This window comes from Alosa alosa, chromosome 19 (assembly GCF_017589495.1).
Source record: "Alosa alosa isolate M-15738 ecotype Scorff River chromosome 19, AALO_Geno_1.1, whole genome shotgun sequence".
NCBI classification, from domain to species: Eukaryota; Metazoa; Chordata; class Actinopteri; order Clupeiformes; family Clupeidae; genus Alosa; species Alosa alosa.
Genome location: NC_063207.1, coordinates 9,591,041 through 9,608,157, shown reverse-complemented (window position 1 = coordinate 9,608,157; position 17,117 = coordinate 9,591,041). Strand labels below are relative to the sequence as shown.

Here is a 17,117-nt window from a genome sequence, read left to right as displayed (position 1 = left end):
GTGGGATTGTAACAAGTCATCAGTGGTTTGATTGGTCAGGACTCAGGTTATAGACATTTTCTGGTTATAGGTTGTAGCCCCAACATTATGTTATTTACTGTCTATGTCGATAAAAGTTCATAACACTTCCAGAGATGTAAAGTAACTTTTACTAGTAGTCTACACTTTCAACTTTCGGTACTTAAGTAGGCCTATGTTTTATAATAGGCTACTTGTCGTACTTAAGTACTGTAAATCAGTGTTTCTCAAACTTTTTCAGATGGAGGACCACTTAACCAATAAAAAATGCATGGACCACCTAGCTAAAAAAAAAATAGATTAGACCTACTTCAACAGTATATCAGCACAATAGGCCTACTCACTGAACCACCTTGCTTATTGTATTTTCACTTTGCTTATTGTGTCAGAGGATTCATATGATTTAAACTGGCATATCTTACATAGACAGTGTTGCAGAACTGTTTGGATTTACATACAAGTTGGTTCAATATTGCAAACAACTCATCTATATCATATTTTACCACGTCTGCTCGCGGACCACTTGGGATAGCTTGCGGACCACCAGTGGTCCCCGGACCACACTTTGAGAAACACTGCTGTAAATAATAGATACTTTTAGACTTTTACTTAATATGCTTATAGATTACTTTGACTTTTACGTCTTACGTTTGGACTACACTGGACTATTTGAACTTTCTGACACTAAATAGGATTCCTGCATTATCATACCGGATATGTAACCATCCCACCTCTTGTAACATACACCTCAGGTGGCTTTAAACACCATGTTCTATTATACATCTAACTTATGCATTTCATATACAGACCTTACTGTTCTGTAACTGACCCTAGGCAGATGGGTCAGGCCCTTGAGTCGTGGATCTGCTCGAGGTTTCTTCCTATATGTATGTCCAATTCTAGGGAGTTTTTCCTCGCCCCCATTACCCATGAGCCTTCTTTTATTTTCTCTAATTGTCTAACATTCTGTAAAGAGCCATGAGACATGTGTAATGTTTTGGCGCTCTATAAGTGAAATTAAATTGAAATTGAAATTGAAAATTGTGTTTGTGCGTATGTGTGCATGTGTTTATGTGAGTGTGTCTTTATGTGTGTGTATGTGCGTGCGTTTATGTGTGTGTGTGCGTGTAGCTAATATGGCCCCCTATGAACGGAATTTCACAAAACTTGTCATGCATTCAGAGGGTGTCATAATGATCCTACACTTCACATTTTTTGCAGTTTTGAACGTGTCAGCCAAAGATACCTGCAATTACAATGTCTCGTTTTTGCCTTTTCATTTTTAACTAGGAGGCGCTATACCTAAAATGAGTGGATATGGGATGACCGTATTGACATGGCCCTTGGAGACGAACATACAGTGTACAAAAAATAACTTGGTCATCCAAGGCCCCACGGTTCTCGAGATGTTTCCATGTCATCTTTGTGGGGCTACATGCCGACCATGTTTCGTGCAGCCAGGTCTTTCAATGTCCCGGGAATCGTTGACGGAAATTCACTGGAAAAAAAAATCCGGAAGAAAAAAACCCTGGTTTGGCGGTCATAATTATAACTGTTAGGTCTACCATAGGTTATCTGAATCTAGTATTCGTGCTCTTGTCTTATAGCCTAGAAATCTAGACGCGCCCTGCTGCCAGGGCTAGTCTAGCAACTCTCCGTTGGCTTGTGAGCTCCAGAAATCGAAACTTAATCAGGTCATTGAAATCGTGTATAGAGTCGTTTGGTGGGCTTAACATAATGATTGATGGCAGAGTTGCAACGGGTTGGCTTGAATTCCCTGCAACTTGAAAACAAATATCCTATTGCGTCCTATTGCGTGCAGAGGGAATTTGAAAGACAACTGATTATCCCGCCCCTCGGACTGAGCACTGCGAACGGTGAGTGCCCAGACCCTACATTTTAATGTGGGTCTGGCTCACCAGGCTACTTGTCTTAAGGTTAATTCAGGGTCATTACCCAGCCTCCTTTTTGTTCTTTTCTTTGTAGAGATCATGCTTGTGTTTGTCCCAGCAAACATCTCATTTAGTAGGACTAGAGGAAGTGGTATGCTCCTCCGTGTACATTTGCGCGCGGCAAAGACGTGCATGATTTCCACGCGGTCACAATTGTTGGAAGATAGACGACACCCCCCACATTGCGTTAATGATGCAATTTACGTCACGCGCCGCGTGTGCGGAACACAGATGCAGGAGTATACCCAGAGTATACCAGGTCCCCACCTGGGAATGACAAGGACTGCCCCCGTGATTATGTTGTTTTTCCCACCGCGAGTGTTCATGTGCTTTCCCGTCGGAATGTGTGGAAAACATGGATGCCACAACAATGGTTAAAACGTACGCTTACTAATCTTAAAGCACACTATGCCGGTTTTTTAGCTTAATTTACCTTCATTTAACAGCTTTAGAGTCATTGGAATGGTTATATGACTTTTTTCGGGTTGAATGGTGGCCGTCTCGCTTCCCCCTAGCACCTGTGAGCGGAAAAACCACCCTTGCAACTTTGGGCCGGCGGGCCGACGGCCTCAGTGTCAGGAAGTATAACGACTGCAAATTGCTTTACTGCATTCAAATACACATAGACGCCAGGCACTGGCTAGAAAAAGGTAGCGATGGAGTTTCTCAGACATTCGTCATGACAGAGCCAGCGAAAAAGAAGCAAAAACCGAGAAAACAGTAAGGAAATTGCCAATACTGCATAGTTTACCTTTAAAGGGAAACTTAGCAGGATTTCCCCCTCTGCTGGAGAAATTGTGCATTATGCTATTTCAAACTGTGGAAAAAGGTAACGGTAAAGCACATGGATTTGTTTACAAGCTAGCAAAACGGTTAGCATAAGTTCGCCAGACAATGTGGATATTACAAGGTAGGAAACACGATTTAAAACGAGTTTCTTGTTTCTCACTTCTCTTTCTGGGACGGTAGTCTCAATGTTGCAAGGTTGGTTTTCCGCCTGGGGACGCTAGGGGCAGCGGGAAAAGTCACCATTTTCACCGGAACAGGTCAATTAACCATCCAAATGATTTCTACACGGGTTTATTACGTTGAAATAGTTGCCAAGTTCTCCTTTAAATAAACAACTGTATTTACTTACAAATATGGTGTAAGACGCCTGTGAAGAAATGATATGCAGCTTTCAAGTGACAAAAAAACAGCAGATTCCCAAGTTCACATTAAAACGGTTGGACATGAAAGGCCACATGGATTACAAATGAACTACAACGTGATGACATGCCCCTAATTGGGCAACTCGTGTAGCAAAATCTAGCCCCAGTTTCCCACCTCTGATTCCCACATGAAGTGACGTAAACGTTTCCACTGGGAAAAAGTTTTTTTTCCAATGCCCATGAACGCACCAAAAGACAATGGAATTACGTTCACATCTCCTTCATTTGTTTGCACTAACTAGAAGCATGTCATTAGAGTGTTAACTCACTCTCCCACTAGATGGCAGCATAAATGCAGAGTACACATGCACTCAAAGCTGACCTAACAGGATCAATGAGCTACTGAGCTACTAGCCTACTGGGGAAGACTAAATCAACTAGGAGAGAGGGGGCAGGGAAAGGGAAAGAGAGAGAGAAAGAGAGAGAGAGAGAGAGAGAGAATGAAAACACGAGGCACATGTTGACACCAAGGAATTTGCACAAACACAGGCTCATTGTTTAGATCAAATACGGCAGAAACTTGGGGGAAAACACCACAAAAGAAAACACTATTATGGTTGGAAAAATAATTTACTATAAATTCTAAAGTAAGACTATTGCACATAATTGAATATAAACATCCCTTTCCAGTGTTGGTAAAAAAAAGAAAAAATCTGTCTGCATGTGTGTATTCCTGCAGGTCTCCTTGACACATATCAGTGTCCATCCTTTGTTCTTTGGCAGAATACAGATGAAAATTAAGTCAAAATTAAGTCAAATCTACTGTTCTCTCTCTCTTTCTCTCTCTCTCTCTCCCTCCCTCCCTCCCTCCCTCTTTTTACTGTTTTCCCACCACTCTACCCCAGATTAATTTCTCCAGCGAACATGGTGATGAGGAGTATGATGCTGAACCCTGTGAGTAGGCCAGCATTCTGGATGAGGAAGAAGAAGGCCTTCTCCATCGATGACAACTTTGTGGCATTCATGATGTTGTTCATCTCAGGGAACTAAAGGACACAAACAGGCAAGTTGATCTTTGGGATTTCAATTGTATGCTTGTTGGTGTATGTGTGTGCGAGAGTGTGTGTGACCTCACGTTGATTGAGACAATAGAAACATAATATTCAGAGAAATACATAATGTAATAAATGCAACAGTATATGATTGGATATGTTTATAGTTTAATTTCATAGTAGTTTCAATAATTTAATTCATTTTGGTCTTTTTATCCAGTATATACCGAGGTTAAACCCAGGCCAAATCATTTGGAGCAACAAGTAAACTTTTCATAAGGCAGGGATCACATTAGCCAGCGGCAAGCGGCAGGTTTCCTATTGTTCTATATGGTTCACAGCATTGAACAAGCTGAGCGTTGAACTTGGTTCAACTTTCAAAGCGCAACGCGAGCATATTCAATCGACAAACTGTTTGTGTTGCTTAGGAACGAGATATAACTTATTATGGTCTGCGTTACGTTTGCCGCTGCCGCTTACCACTGGCTGATGTGATCCTCGCCTAAGAGAGAGGACTCACCATGTCAGCCAGGGCGATGTAAAGGAACATGCCACCAGCGACAGCAAAGATGGGATTGGGGGCAACGTTACTGCCCAGCACAATGCCCAGTACCAGCCCCAGGTAACAGCACATGGCAGAGAGCATGTTGAAGAACACAGCCTGGCGCACTGACATGCCCGAGTTAAGCAATATCACAAAATCACCTGTAGCAAGAGATTTAAAAACTTTAAAACTTTACTAAACTATCATCACTTGTTCTTACAGAGTTACATTAGTAGCAACCCCAATCCAAAAACCTGTCACAAGGTCTACATAATGTTTGTCTATGCTGTATGTAAATGTGTGTGTGTGTCTGCATATGGAAATTACAAGAGCTGTCAGAGCTTTGTTTGTCTAATCTAGGCTATGTGTGTCTCTTGTCTTGTAAGTGTGTGTGTGTGTGTGTGTGTGTGTGTGTGCGTGTTCATTTTGTGAACATGTACGCATTTGCTCACCGAGCTCATGGGGGAACTCCTCACACACAATGGCGATGGAGGTGCTGAACCCTGTGAGAATGGACACAGTGAAGGACGCTCCGATGGCCAGGCCGTCTATAAAGTTATGCAGTGCGTCGCTCAGTGTGATCATCCAGGCCACCGTCTTTATGTTCGAGATCTGCTCACCGCGCAGCCAATGACAGGCAACAACTCTTTCCTTCACACAAGCACACACAGACCCACATCCAGAGAGGCAATACAGGTATCAAAGTGAGGTTGAAATACTCAACTGAGACACTCCAATGCCCTAAGAGGGAGCACCCATATACTGTACATAGAGAACACAGAAACTTATTTTGTGCTTGTACTACTTATTTTGTGTTTGTACTATTTATTTTGTGCTTGTACTACCAATGTTGTGAGTGTGAATTTCTGGAGGGCTGAATTACATCCTAAACAAATAGCATGAAGTTGAAATAGCATTATTTAACTCCAGACTGGGCCTGAACTATCGAACAGATGTGGGCCAGCCCCATTGCAGCATTGAGCGCTATCAGTGTCAACATAACCCAGCGAAAAGAAGGAACTCCTTAAGGATGCCAACCTTTCACTGATAACATACATGCACACATGTGGACCTGCACCATTAACCATTAACAACACTGAATTATCTCACATTTAATAGATCACTAATACTTAAACAACCTATAGAAAGTTCTTCTCTTTTTTCTTCTCTTCTCTCTTACCAGGAAAGGGTATATTTGCAGTCTGTGTGTGTGTGTGTGTGTGTGTGTGTGTGTGTTTTTTTAAGGGGTGGGGGTACGGGTTGGCATGCATGTTACATTACCTGTTCATTCTCAGGGGCTGCACCCCCATTGGTCGTGTCATTGTTGATGAGGTTGGCCACACTGTTGTTGACGCTGTTGTTTATGGTGTTTGTGTTGTTCAGGCTGATGTTGCTAAAACTGGTGACGGTGATGATGTCACTCTTCACCTCAGAGTTTGGCTGGGGTGGCGGAAGAGGGGTGTGACTGTGCCCATGCTATGACATAAAGGTGGAAATACACACACACACACACATTAAACTAGCCATTAACCCATTAGCCATTAACCTGTGGGTCGCAACCCACAGGTGGGTCGCAGGAGATTTTAGTTGGGTTGCCAGAACCCTGGAGAGGTAATTGCAAGATATTTTTTGGTGTATATCCAGAAAATGTGTGCTCAGTTTACTAAATTGTGCGCACGTTTTACTAAATAGTGCTCTCAATTTAGTAAATCGTGCGCACAATTTACTAAAACGCCACTACACAACACCAATGCACAGCCTTAGCACAAACAATCACAAGTTTAACTCCAGAGGAAAATGCGGATTCAACTTTCCAAATAAAGACATCTCCACAATTAGGCTACAATGTAACAACTTCAGTTATCTGCATAGGCTATGTTTCAATCGGAATTGACATCCACTGTGTTATGTATCCAACTCTGCAACGCAATGTAGCCTACAACATCTCTCTTTAGAAACTCAGGAACAACTTTATGTTATGCTGAAGAGTGACGACAGGGTTGAAGCACTGCAACCCTCTGCGTAGAATGCGAGAATATCCCCAAACTTATCTTTTCGGTAGGTCAGTCACTTTTCAACTTTCCAAGCTGATGGTGCACAAAATGCAACACAACCTGTTCAAAGCAGGATGAGGAAAATATTTAACATTTAACACATGAGTATAATTGAGATATCAGAATTGTGGGAAAACTGAGGAGGAGTCAGTGCATCACCACCCCTCTATTAGTAGTATTTACATACAGTATCTATCCAAAACGGGATCAAAGGGGCCTTCATGCACTGTAGAATGGTTTGAGGGGTCCTGGCATAGAAAGGTTTGAGAACCCTTGGCCTAAAACATCAACATTTTGGGCAATATTTGGTAGTTGCATGTTAGATTTGAAGTGAATGGGATGGCGAAGGTCTGTCATTTTTAAAAAGTGGATCCCCAGAAAAAAAGGTTTGGAAAACACTGCTTTAGTGGATGTTCACACCCAAAATAAGCTGATAAGACCAAATCAATACGCTGGTGTGTGTGACACTCATAAAAATGTAAAGAATTAAACCTTTCTTCATGGAGGATGCAATTTTATCCTTCAGCTTCAGTGTAAACAGCATTTCCAAGTTCTAACATACACACACATTTCTCACCTCATGATCGAGTCCAAGAACCATTTTCAGGACCCTCTCCACGAAGAACAGAATGTAGAATCCCCCAAATATTCCAATGGCTTTTAGTATGTAATTATCAGCTTTTGGATCGAAGCCCAGGGCCTATGAATTAGACACACATACAGAGAGAAAAAATAAAGCATATCACAGCCCTGTAGTCTATTCTCCATCACGTCATGCAATGTGCAATATGATTGATATCTGATAGGGGTGTAAAGGTACATGTATCCATCCAGCTTTAATAGGAATCAAAAATAGGCTTTTGTGCTTGCAGACCATGTTTCATATTCAAATTCCCACACAAACATATTAAGTAGCGGACCATATGTCAGTTTAGTCAATTAACATCAAAAATATTTGATACTTTTTCAAAATACTATTCCTATTGCGCATCAAAAATAGCCTGGAAAATCCAGACCCTGATAATCTAGTAAGATTAAGGGTCTGGCAAAGAGCAATGTAATGGCCCAACTCGAGGGGCGGCAACAAGCATGCATTTAAAAATCTCACTGCACGCAATTGGATAACACTAGACCATGTTTACTCTGAATGATTTCGGACTTCGACGCAATCGGATAACACTACGACCAATGTGTACTGTCCTCCAACGTTGCAGCGCTGTCTTCATCAGTTTAGCTGGTTCCCCGGAATGCAAGGGGAAAAAGTAACGTGCATCATTGCTCGTTGCATCAATTCCATTGTGCTCTCGCGAGAACTCTGGATTTCCAGGGTACATCAAAAATATTGTCAGTGAATTTTAGGCTAGCAGTACCTACAGGCTTACTGTACCGAAAATTAACCGTACCGTGACTTCAAAACCGAGGTACACACTGAATTGTGATTTTTCTGTAACGTTACACTCCTAATATTTGATGAGCTTGCTGATCAAATACTGATAGTAACTTCTCTTCTGTCCCAGCTGTTTCAAACTGCGCACTTAATAACTCTGATGAAGGTCTGACTAATCGAAATGTCAGTTCATCAATAAACTAGCTGTACGTGAAGTAAGCATTGTTGCCTGCTGACCTCAGGAATGAGCTGTAGTACTGCGTTGGAGAAGAGCGTTCCTATGGCCAGGCCAATGAAGTAGGTGAGCACTTTGGGGAAGTAGGGTTTCTTTGTGAAGGGCACCAGTAGCAGTCCCAGCAACGCAGCCAGGTTTATCAGCGTCACGGCGAGGAACCCATAACCCCACACTGCCCAGGGGAAGACGTTCACACACACACACACACACAGTATCTGTAATGTGATGCTTGCTGTATGAAGAGCACATAACTATAATGAAAACTGTACATAAGTTCTGAGTTACCAAGAATGTTTTCAAGAAGAAAACATTCCCTCTATTCTGTCAGACACTATTAATAATGTACGTTCAACAGAAACAATTAGCTTTGCACACCTGACTGAATAGGTGCACTAACTGAGACGGTACTTATGACTAATACTTCATACCTCAGACACCTAAGGTCATTGTAACCAAGAGACACTGTGGGAATACTCCTTTCTCAACAAAATTCTTTTGAAATATCCACAGTTTAAATATTTGCTGAAATCTGGAGATAAGAATTTAGAGTCTGAGGTGGTATATTCACTAGCACAACTGAAATAGTCGGTATTGAGCCTCACAGAGCAAACAGTAGCATGACACAAATAGTCACATGCACTGTACTCCAAGAGAGGACTTCAGTGTTATTAGAATGGTAATGGCCACCTCACCATGGCTGGCTAGAGGCTTGGTGTCTCCCGGGCTGACGTATGGACACGTTGGGAGAAGCACCTGTGTGAGAAATGCTGGACACAGGACCTCCAGCTGAGACAAGGTCAACTCCGTCACATTTCCCAAACCATGCCACACAAGTAATTCCTTCGGAGACTTGCACTACACACACACACATAAACATACACACACACAGAAGATAATAGTTCATTTACAGATGCTCATTAAGGTCATAAACATAATGGATCAGGTTAAAACCTCACTTAACAAAATTGAATGCATTATTGCAGGTATAGCACATTACTGAACAATGTTTTCCTGATTAAAGTGGAAAAATACTCAGATTCAAGATGGAAAAACTATAGACCTACCTCTGTGTTTTTCAGTGGGTTGTCCTTACGGTCAATAGACTGGGATCTCCTGGTCGTGATCAAGTGCAGTAAGTTGTTCATGTTGTCAGAAGACAAGGATTCATTTTCACCATAAAAACGCAATATATCTTCAAGAGAAGAACTTTGAGGGGTTGCGTCCGTGTGATATTGATTTGATATCACAGCCAAAAAAATCACACTTAGCAAAGCAGCCATTCTGAAGTCCCAACGTTCAAGTTCCAGAGTTCTAGCACTCAAGTAAGGGAACGGTTTACAGTTGCGCCCCGAGGGAACTAGAGGTAGACTAATGCCATGCAATTAGGGCATCCAGACTTTTCGTGAACAAGGAGTAAATAAACAACGCAAAACTATACTGGAGAACTCATTATAGTGAAAAAAAGCAGAGAATGGCGGTTCCACGAGCTATCATCGGTCGTAAATAACTTACGCGGTATCAGCTACAGCAGAGATTAAAGCGCGCTCAGGCTGTTCAAAGATCAGCTCGCGCTTTTGGTGAGTGAGTATTCGGGCACCCAGCTCGCGGTTTCCCCGTCTCAATGGTGTCTTTGTGCGCGCTTTTCACCCTTTCCCTTTTTGCGACGTGCAGGCTGGTGGCATTTTGAAAGTGTTCATTCATGAATCAAGAGACAACAGAATGTTTTCAGAGAATAGATAGCATATATCATTGTTTCACTCAAGATACGGCCAGATTTCCACAGCTTATTTATCATTTTTTTGAAGTACGCGGAGAAAAATCCTTGACCAGTCGATGCCTCCTAGTGGCTACCCTGCAGAAACGTATAAGACGTGTGTTACTGGTGATGTTTGATTTGTTTTGTCATTTGCTTTGCCTGAAAGGAGTTATAACACTTACTGTAATTCAGACATGGAGGAGTGTGTTAAAGTTTTAGTAGGCTAAATCAGTAGGCTTTTATTTTTCTTTCACATCAGCACCATTTTAGTAATTTGGGTGTTTATAATCTTTTATTTAACAAATCAGAAATTACATTCATTATAAAAAACACACACACACACACACTCAGTAAACATCTCGCAATGAAGTGATGTGGAGCTTTTTCAACAGCTCCTCAACAGTGGTTGGCCTCCAGGGATGGAAGCGCACAGTTCGTTTCTGTGACAACAGCAGGAAGCCATTAGATTCAAAGCGCCCTGCGATGTCTTCAACATCCAACCACACAAACACTGCAACAACGTCACACTGAAGGGTGAAAGCAAACACATCCCCATCACGCTCCACTGATGCCTGGAGACAGAAACACAGACACCACAGACAGACATGGTGATAATGTGTTTGAGATCTCCATTTCTGTTTACAAATGTAGTCTGATGATGTTGTCAGCCACCATTTTCAATTGGCTGTCTAGTTCTGAGGTTCTAGATCTCATGTGTATATCATATACAGGGCTAAAATGTATTTAAGTGTGAGTATCACGATTAACACTGACAACTCATTATTTAGAACCTAAATGGCCATGGTCACCAATTTTGAAACTGGAGCGCCAAGAAATAAATCATAATAAAGCACGGAGAAGTTGTCCTCACATTAATGCTGAATATGTTTATCCATGTGTCTCGCTCTTTCTCTTTGTGTGTGTGCCTTACTTTGATGTTGACTGGCAGCAGTCCTGAATCCTTTAGTGAGGTGAGGAACAGGTGACTGGTAGGGCCGTGCTGGCTGTTGGGGTTAGCAGATTCACGGAGGTCGAAGGTCACCAAACAGGAGTGGCGGCTGCATTTCCCACAGTCCCTCAACAGGGCGGGAACAGAATATTGGATCATCAGCATGGCCACACCCCCCTTCAGCATACACGGGTCAGACACCAGAGTGCACACAGGAGTCAGACTGCTCCACTGATAGACTGTAACCTACACACACACACACACACACAGCATAAGAAGTTGTAAGACACCAAAGAAATTGACTTAAGTTAACATATTGAAGTTAACCATATTGTTGATAATCAGGTCATAGCAAATCCACACATCCAAACGAACACATGATGCAATGTGAGATGTGTCCTTACGGTGACAGTGAGGTTAAGGTCAGTGCTGAGGTCTGAGACGCCGTAGATCTTGAGTGTTTCGTTTTCTTCAAAGCCCACTGCTAAGACTGGGGAGAAAAAGTCTACAGCCAGATGATGGAGCATCTTCCACTTACCACCAAATTCTACACACACAGACAGACAAAACACATGTGCACACACTTGTCATACCATGGGCTCTCCATCTAGGATTGCCTTTTGTGATACACTCATGCTGTATCTGAGAAAGCAGTTGTATAAAATGTCTTGCACAAGTCACTTGTGAATAAAGGCAATAGAATTACAGCTGTTGTTGACAAACATAGTGGTTTGTTGTTGTGCAAGTTGTCAGACACTGACCAATTGAGGACCAAGATGGCCCCTGCCAGATGTCATTGAGCTGCCAGTAGAGGGCGCCCATGGTGTTCCCCTCGCCGTTGATGATCTCTGAGCGGCTGCGTCTGTAGAACTCCGTCTGCATTTTTATACACTGAGCCTGCATCACCTACAGAAACCAAACAGTGAAAGAAATGCTTGCATTATTGTGTACGTATTTGCGTTTATGGTTAAGAGTACTTGTATTTATGTGAGTGTGTGTGTTTGTGTGCGTGAATCCAGTTCATGCAGCTGTGTTTGTGTGTGTGTGTGTGTGTGTGTTTGTGTGCATGAATACAATCTGTGTATATGAGTGTGTGTGTAACGGATGCCAGCTAGCTTAGCTGTGCTTGTGGAACGTTGGTAAACCTCACTCCCCGACGCCTCAAGAGTGCTGCTGGCATGCGAGCCAGTAGCCTGGGCTATTGGCTCAATTGTTAGCGCGCTCGCCTCCCCATCCGTGGTGCTGCTGTTCGCGGGTTCGAGTCCGGGCGTGTGCAGGGCTAAATCGCGCAGGTTCAACACAACGCAGGTTACATGTGGATATGTGTGTGTGTATGTGTGAGAAAGTAAAGTAACATGTATCTATATGGCACATTTCCTGGCACGGTGAGAGACAGCAGAGTGAGTTTGTGAGAAAGTGTGTTTGTGTGTGTGTGTGTGTGTGTGTGTGTGTGTGTGTGTGTGTGTGTGAGAGAGAGAGAGAGAGAGTGTGTGTGAGAGTGAGAGAGTGTGAGTGTGTGTGTACTTGTGTGATGTAGAGGCTGTCCCTGTAGAGCTTCAGAGCATCGGTGCTGTTGGGCAGTATGTAATGCAGCGCTGCCTGGAGGAGCATCTGTGAGTTCCCCAGCTCATGGTGCTGTCTGTGCTCTGAGAAACTGCTGCTGTAGTCCCAATCATCAGGTTTGGAGACCTGACACAGACACACACACACACACACACACAGTAATAACTTGTTTCTATCTCAAGCATAACTTAAAATCTATACTTACAGGGAAACTATGCTCTACATCCTTTTTCTCCAACGTGTAATGAATGTGGCCTTCATATATCTGTGTTGATGTAGACATCTCGTAGCCTACCTTGCTAAGAGTAGAAAAGGAAGGCCAGGACTGAAAGCCATACTCCGAGGCAAAGCGCGTGCGCGGGAACTGCCTCCAGTCCCAGCAGTCACTCAAATAGCTGTAGAAGTGAGTGTCACCGTAGTGAGGGTCGTAGGGGTTATGGGCGACGAAGCCCTCCTTCTCAGACTCTGCCCCATTTGTGGGGCTTGAAACCAGGAAGGGCCGGGTGGAATCCTCCTACAAGACACCACCACTACCATCATCATGATGATCATAACCATTATCAACAACAACAATAACAACAACATCTATATGGTATAACTACATAAACATATGCGGTCTCTTTGTCTTACAATGTTTACCTTTTTTACAATAGCACGGATGTTTTCCACATAGAGGGTCACGTAGTCCTTCACATATCTTGGTCGCTCCGCAACAGGAATGCCAAACCAGTCAGTTGCTATGGCAGCCTCATTCTCATTATTGCCACTCCACACAATGATAGATGGGTGAGACTTCAACCGCCTGACCTAAGAGAAGAAAAATAGGTGAAATGATTGCTCACGCTCTGTGCATCTAAAAATATAAGCAAGAATTTGTGTGTGTGTGTGTACCTGCTGGACAACCTCCTCCCTCACTGTCTCAATGAAGTCCTGTTCCGTTGGATACAGAGCACAGGCAAACATAAAATCTTGCCACACCTGTAGACACAAATGAAAACATTTTTCAGGCAAATGTAACATAGACCAACACAAAAATAATCACTTAATAATGTAATTCCACAAATGCTTGATTGCAGTTATGAATCCTTAACCCCAAAATCATGTTCTCATGTCACATTAAAACACAGAGCTAAGCCCATCATTCTACACTCCTCAATCTACTTCAACTCACTCCCTACCCTTCAGTGTGCAGGCTTTACAAAGATCCATTTCCTTATTATTTTCTACCCATACACTACTGATGCATCATGCATGTTCACTTTTTATCCCCTTGTTTTGGTCCTTGATGTGAAGTATCCATGGTTACCATGATGCCCAGCTCATCACACAGGCTATAGAATGTGTCCTGTTCGTAGACTCCGCCTCCCCAAACTCTCAGTGCGTTCATGTTCGCATCTACAGCCGACTGTAGAAGGTTCCTCAGCCTACACGCACATAAACAAACACAAACATAAACACACACACACACACACACACACAAATAGAGTGTGTTCTGTTCATGAGCTCAACACTGAAGGGAGTCAGAGTTGGGATTAGGTTACGCACGTATCAGGAGTCACTAAGTCCTGAAAGGCATGTGCAGGGATCCAGTTGGAACCCTTCAGGAAGATCAGTCGCCCATTGACCTGGAAGTAGAAACTCAAGCCTGGGGAGGAAGGGATGGGCTCCTGTACCAGCTCCACTGTTCTGAATGCCACCTATAAACAAACACACACACACACACACGCACATTAAGAATTACACATATACACAGAAGAATACACTGCACTCACACAAACCGCTTCGAAAGTGTATACTGTAACTAAACAGAACTGAATTATATTACTGAACTAAACTGGAAACTGAAAAATAACATTTCAGTACTTAAGCCTCACCTTTGTCTCAGTGTGGAAAGTGACCCTGGATTCTGTTCTGCCTTCCATGAATAGAAGATATTGAGTCTGCTGTCCATGACCATTCGGCCACCACAGGTCCACAGAGACATTCTACAAACATGGATACAGACATAAGGAACTATAACTGGCCTAATGATACATTTCATAGGATTTCCCAAATTCATAAGCACACAAAAGAGCAAACACAATGTCACTTTTTGATTGTGTTGCTGTCTTACTGAAGGAATCTGAAGATGGAGGGACTGCCTTGGTTGGTCTGGTTTGATTGACAGCTGGAACTTCTGAAACAACTTCAGCTCTGGCAGCACCAATGTAAAACACCCATCTGTTGCCACGACAACATCAAAGGACAACTCTACCTCCACATTCCAGCATGAGAGAGAAGAATCTGTAAAACAGCATTAAACCATGTTTTTATGTACTTGTGAACTATCTAACCTTTAAATGTCATCAATCACAGACAGGGAATTCAGGAGACTGGGTTTATGACCAGAGTTAAGTACATCTACACCATATGAACTTCCACTCTGTCAATACGGGATACATCAGTAGTTTGTTTCAAACAGAATAACAATCTTTGGAAATTCCCAAAAATTATATGCATTTCTTTAACATTCTATGTGTATATGCTTATTCGCCTTCAGCACTTGTCTTGAAGACATAAAGGACATGTTTATGTGTGTATGTATGACCCTTCTTTGTGTCTACTTCTGTGAATGTGTGTGTCTGTGAGTGCACGTGACAGACAGTGTGACAGACTTTCCATACCCCACACAGTGCTGGCTGTGGAACTCTGCAATCTGATGAAGTTAAAGGCTTGCAGCTCGACACCTCTCAGACCCTGTGTTGGAAATGAAGGACCCCAGTCCCAGCTGAAAGAACACTGGGCCTATACACACACACACACACAGACACACGCACGCAAAATGTCACCAACAATGTGTGATTCACACCATCATCTATATAACTGACTTAAATAAGTAAGTGGTTGGAGTGAGTCTGCTGTGGTTGCTTCTCAGGACCTTTCCTACCTTTCTGATAAAGTTGACATGGCACTCTCCTTTCTGCACCAGGGGAGGGCATGCAGGCGGGACTTTGTACGCAGAATGGGCATGATCTCTCTGTGCTGCGTAGGTCACTGCTGACATAAAACTCACCACTAAAATATTGTCATTCGCCACCAGGAGACCTCCAACCGCAAACTCCTAAACACAGACCACAAGACACATAGACATGCTGTTATAATACTTAGCCACTCTCTCTCAAGCATACACACATATTCAAACTCGCTCTCTCTTTCTCACTTTCACTCCCTCTTTCTTTCTCTCTCTCTCACACACACACACTCGCTCAGTCACTCACACGCACGCACACACACACCAAGTAAAATACAGTTCATGACAATTTCTGACACACACAGACAGTCCCATGACGAGGCATGACAGGCACTCATACTTACATATGACCGAAACATGTTATTTGTGGTGCCAATGGTGACTCCATTGAGGGTGATGGTGGACACTGTGTCAACTCCATCAAACACCAAAACTACTCTCTTCATCCGTCTGAAGACACAACTCAGTTAAATCACTTAGGGCCTACATGTTTGTAAAGTTTAGTTAAGTTAGAGTTATGATTTGTACAAATAAGCAAGTTGCCATACCTGGTTGCATGTGGTACTGTGAATGTAAGACTGTACGTCCAGTTTTCTAGAGAAATCCATCTGTAGTCAAGATCATTGAACCTATAGTAGGGGTCCTGCGTGACATGTAACGAGTCTGTTTACTTCTTGTCATTGTATGATTGCCACATAGTACCACTAATAAAGGTTACATTCTCTATTTTTATATTAGTGACTCCTCTTGTCATTACATCACGTTGAGAGGCACAAAGGCTGAGCAGTGTGCAGAACAACATATGGTTACTTTTTGTCTTCGCCAATTACCTGAATTAAGTTCTGCTTCTGTAGGGCAGTGTGGACGCATCCTGGTACTTCTGCCGGTAGGTTGAACGAACCGTTATTGTTGCGCAGTATCCATTTTCCGTTCAAGCTCTGGGTCTCCACTTCAGTGCCCTGATCATCAACAATGTCTGTTCTTGAGTGTCTACACAAAGCGACCGTGAATAAAAAGGAGTGTATGAAAGCGAACAGCACTACTTTTCGCTGCACTGTCATGGTTTGTCAACATCGCTTATTTACGACATCGATCCGTGCACACATCTGTTTAACAGCAGCAGATTGAAGATTTCAGTTATAAAATACATTTATTTGGAGCTTAATCAAGCAACAGAACGAGCCGAGGAGGAACATAAAAGGCATGTCTATCTCTCGCGCACAACTCAAAGTTTACTTCCTGGTTGTGCATCATATGACATGTCAGCATACAGGTCAGCTGATATAGTGAGTGTGATTTCTACAACATGGAACGCTATGGAACCAAGTCCCCTGTAAGGTCATAGTGGTCATTGGTGTTTTCTTCAGAGGTACTTTTGCTTTTAGACTTCTTTGTAGAGATCTGTCGTCTTTGACATGGTTATGGTCATGGGATTTGGCTTTGGAC

General features: G+C 42.8%; 2 protein-coding genes across 2 annotated transcripts; both read right to left on the bottom strand.

The window, feature by feature from the left end:
* Positions 1-3,993: 3,993 nt before the first annotated feature.
* On the bottom strand, positions 3,994-10,400 carry slc39a8 (solute carrier family 39 member 8). The gene is made up of 8 exons (XM_048227515.1): positions 9,458-10,400; positions 9,086-9,248; positions 8,396-8,565; positions 7,349-7,471; positions 5,999-6,193; positions 5,170-5,368; positions 4,694-4,878; positions 3,994-4,167 (listed from the first exon to the last, which is right to left on the bottom strand). Exons 1-8 carry the CDS (start codon positions 9,671-9,673, stop codon positions 4,018-4,020), a joined length of 1,401 nt encoding a protein of 466 aa, XP_048083472.1. The 5' UTR covers positions 9,674-10,400; the 3' UTR covers positions 3,994-4,017.
* Positions 10,401-10,422: 22 nt separating this feature from the next.
* manba (mannosidase, beta A, lysosomal) lies at positions 10,423-16,913 on the bottom strand. Its single transcript, XM_048227512.1, has 17 exons — positions 16,502-16,913; positions 16,220-16,314; positions 16,016-16,121; positions 15,588-15,761; positions 15,325-15,445; positions 14,775-14,944; positions 14,536-14,646; positions 14,207-14,358; positions 13,968-14,085; positions 13,553-13,639; positions 13,301-13,468; positions 12,957-13,175; positions 12,623-12,787; positions 11,860-12,004; positions 11,503-11,645; positions 11,081-11,344; positions 10,423-10,721 (listed from the first exon to the last, which is right to left on the bottom strand). Exons 1-17 carry the CDS (start codon positions 16,730-16,732, stop codon positions 10,497-10,499), a joined length of 2,694 nt encoding a protein of 897 aa, XP_048083469.1. The 5' UTR covers positions 16,733-16,913; the 3' UTR covers positions 10,423-10,496.
* Between the last annotated feature and the right edge of the window lie 204 nt (positions 16,914-17,117).